The sequence below is a fragment of the Pinus tabuliformis genome, chromosome X, assembly GCF_031772625.1.
Source record: "Pinus tabuliformis cultivar Carrire ecotype Pingquan chromosome X, CPIR1, whole genome shotgun sequence".
NCBI lineage: Eukaryota > Viridiplantae > Streptophyta > Pinopsida > Pinales > Pinaceae > Pinus > Pinus tabuliformis.
Genome location: NC_142308.1, coordinates 379,140,556 through 379,143,752, shown reverse-complemented (window position 1 = coordinate 379,143,752; position 3,197 = coordinate 379,140,556). Strand labels below are relative to the sequence as shown.

The following is a 3,197-nucleotide window of genomic DNA, read 5'->3' as shown; positions in this document are numbered from 1 at the left end:
GGCAAAATCTTTTATCAAAAAATCTTTCCACTCGATAAGGATAAAAAATTTGAACTATCAAGTTAAGATAATAATGAAATATTTTGTTAGTGCAGATTACAATGTTAATTTCCAAATAACGATGATGAAACATATAAATTTATTTTACTTTTATATAAAGTGCAGTGAATAAATAATAATAATTTAAGAATTAAATATTTTGTTAGTGCACATTACAATGTTAATTTCTAAATAACGATGATGAAACATATAAGTTTATTTTACTTTTATATTAAGTGTAGTGAATAAATAATAATAATTTATTAAAGAGTAATTCTAATAACTATATCCATTCACGTGGTAGAGCACATCGAGAGCGTCCACGTGGCAAATCATCTATTGTAAATATCGGACATTTTGTCATCACTACGTCATGTTGTCAGGTTCTCTCCCTTGCTTTGTAGCAGTATTATAATAATTGAACTCCCATCTCAGAGCCTTCTTTTTTCTCTTTCCTCTTCTGTGATTTTGTGCGACAAATGTGAATACAGAAAATTTCTGGGAGGAGAGCAATGAAAGGGAGAATAGTTTTGGCGGTGGTGGTTACGCTGCTGTTTCTCTCCGCGGCCATCGGGGTGGCGGTGGTGGCGTACTTGTGGCTGGTCTGGTACGAATTTTTGCACGAGATGCGACGGCAACTGCCATTAGAGGATAACGCCAAGCTTCCCGAGCGGCAGGGCCTTTCGGAGGCTGACCTTCAGCGGTTGCCTACCGTCGAATTCCATGAAAAAGAAGAAGGAGAAGAGCGCCCATCGGGGTGCGGCAACGCCGAGTGCGTGGTGTGCCTGGAGCCTTTCCAAAGCGGGCAACGGTGCCGCGTGATCCCGGTATGCAGACATGCCTTCCATGTGAAGTGCGCCGACGCGTGGCTCTCCAGGCGCTCCGTCTGTCCCATTTGCAGGAGAAGCGCCTATTGCGAGGGCGACGAGAAAAATGGTGGGAATGGTGGCGCTGCGGCGGCGTTGCAAGAAGACGAGGTGCGGGATGAAGAGTCGAGGTGGAGTCGCCCGCCGCCTACGGCTGAAAGTGTCGTTGTCGAGATGCCGATTGCCTAAATGCATAGAGAGGTTAAAGACGCTACCGCCTCGACTCGAGATGCACCACTGAACGACGGTTCGCCGGTCAGTAAGCATTGCACCGACACATCGGGTGGTTTAAATGATTAATCTTTTCCCAAATGTTAAATTCCAGATCTACTTTAAAGAGATATATTTTAAATTCCAGATCTACTTTAAAGAGATATATTTTAAAGAAATATATGATGTAATTTTCTTTTATTAGGAAAAATATAGTTTGAGTGGGTTTAATGGTTAAAAGTATGTGTTATTTTTCATTATAAAAAATACAGTTTGAATGCGCCAGATGGTTAAATGCATGTGTTTTTTTCTAAGAGGTCACCCAATGATCAAATTTGAAGGGCTGCTCTTAATTTAATAGGGGAAGGGAATATATTCATCTAACCCTTCAAAAATGAAAGGTTATAAAAAAATACGCTTCTATTGACAAGTGTATATTAAATAAACTCTTCATAATTTTTTTTTTTCCAAAATGAACTAGTGTCATTTTAAATCTTTAAAGAATAGCTACATGAAAATGCTATAAAATCTCAATAGAACTTAGTAAATAAGCAAACATTTTTTTCAAATTCCATTAAAAAAAATGTAAACATATGTTTCTTCTATTCATTCCATGATCTTCAAAAGTATTTGGACTTACATCATTGAAAATATAAATCTATTTGCCCAATGCAAATGGATTTCTATTTTTCATTTGTTTCCATACATCATAAATATAATTTCTATCTACCTCATTTATAACATGAGGTGCACTAAGAGATAGAAACATTAACATATAGTGTTTTCAATGAAAGTTTTTATCTATCATCATTTTTTATCCTATTTAATTTTTAGAAGCTTCTTTCACAAATTTTTGTGATTGTTGGGATAATGAGAGTAACTTGTCATGATTGTATTAAATATGGAAAGCATGAAAACCATTCAGGTTCATCTCTACATAGGTTCCATGCTCCATACATATGTTTTTTATTGTACGATTGAAAGATAATACAAATAAATTCATCCATTTCACCGAAGTATCAACAATAGATGTTTCCTCAACCATATATGATTTCCCAACGCTATTTTTTTGCATAAACAATTCATCCATAATTTTGTTTGACAATTTATATTATTCACTTATTCATAATAATGTTGATTATTGAAAAAAAGAGTATTATTTAATACATGTAAATCTATGAATATCTTATCTAAAAGATTCAATCACCTTTACAACAAAACATTTTCCCAAAAGAATACAATCATCTAGTGTCCCCATTCTTTTCATCTTTGGAAAACATTTGAACCTCAATGGATGTAAATGTATCATACCTATGCTTTCTGCAAATTCAAGGGTTCCTCCTTGTTCTTTAACTAAAAAAAATATGTGCACTACACCTACACCAAAAATGCTTCCCAAAAATTGTTTATGCAACATGCTAATAGAAACATCTAAAGTAGTGCCAATAGATGTAATATCAACATGATCCTATTGGAACTTTTGATTCAAATTATTTAATTTAATGAGAACATCTACAAGTAGATGGATGCAAAATTGCACTTGAAATATTGTTGCCAACTCATACATTGTTTTTTCACTTGACTCTCAATCCTTTAACAAAGAATGCATGAGTTTAATTAATTTTCTTATGACCTTTTCTCTAGAGAGCCACCTAATTTGAAGAATTTGTAAGACCTCTAAATTAGTGATTTAAAATGATTACATTAGCTCTTTCAATTCTCCATGTCTTTTAGTTGATTTCCCAAGCCATGAATAAACTTGATTTCAATTTTGTCAATATATTACAACTCTAGAAAATGAGATGAAGCCTCATTGGTTGTTAATGTTTCCCTATGAGCTATGCAATGGATATCTAATAAATGAGAAAAATCTTGACGAAGATTAGAACATAAACCTTCATGAATACCCCTCATGGAAGATACACCATTCAAACCAAAACCAACAAACTTCATCAAAGATATATCCATTTCTGCTAAAAGAGTTCTCACTACATCATACATACATTGAGTTGTTCCATCCTTTACTTAAAGAAAACATATAAAATTTGTTACACATTGAACTCTTCCTCCATTTGTCAAATA

General features: G+C 34.2%; 1 protein-coding gene across 1 annotated transcript; it reads left to right on the top strand.

The window, feature by feature from the left end:
* Positions 1–469: 469 nt before the first annotated feature.
* On the top strand, positions 470–1,250 carry LOC149140111 (E3 ubiquitin-protein ligase ATL23-like). Its single transcript, XM_089449264.1, has one exon. The coding sequence runs from the start codon at positions 552–554 to the stop codon at positions 1,092–1,094; it is 543 nt and encodes a 180-aa protein (XP_089305390.1). The 5' UTR covers positions 470–551; the 3' UTR covers positions 1,095–1,250.
* Positions 1,251–3,197: the final 1,947 nt, after the last annotated feature.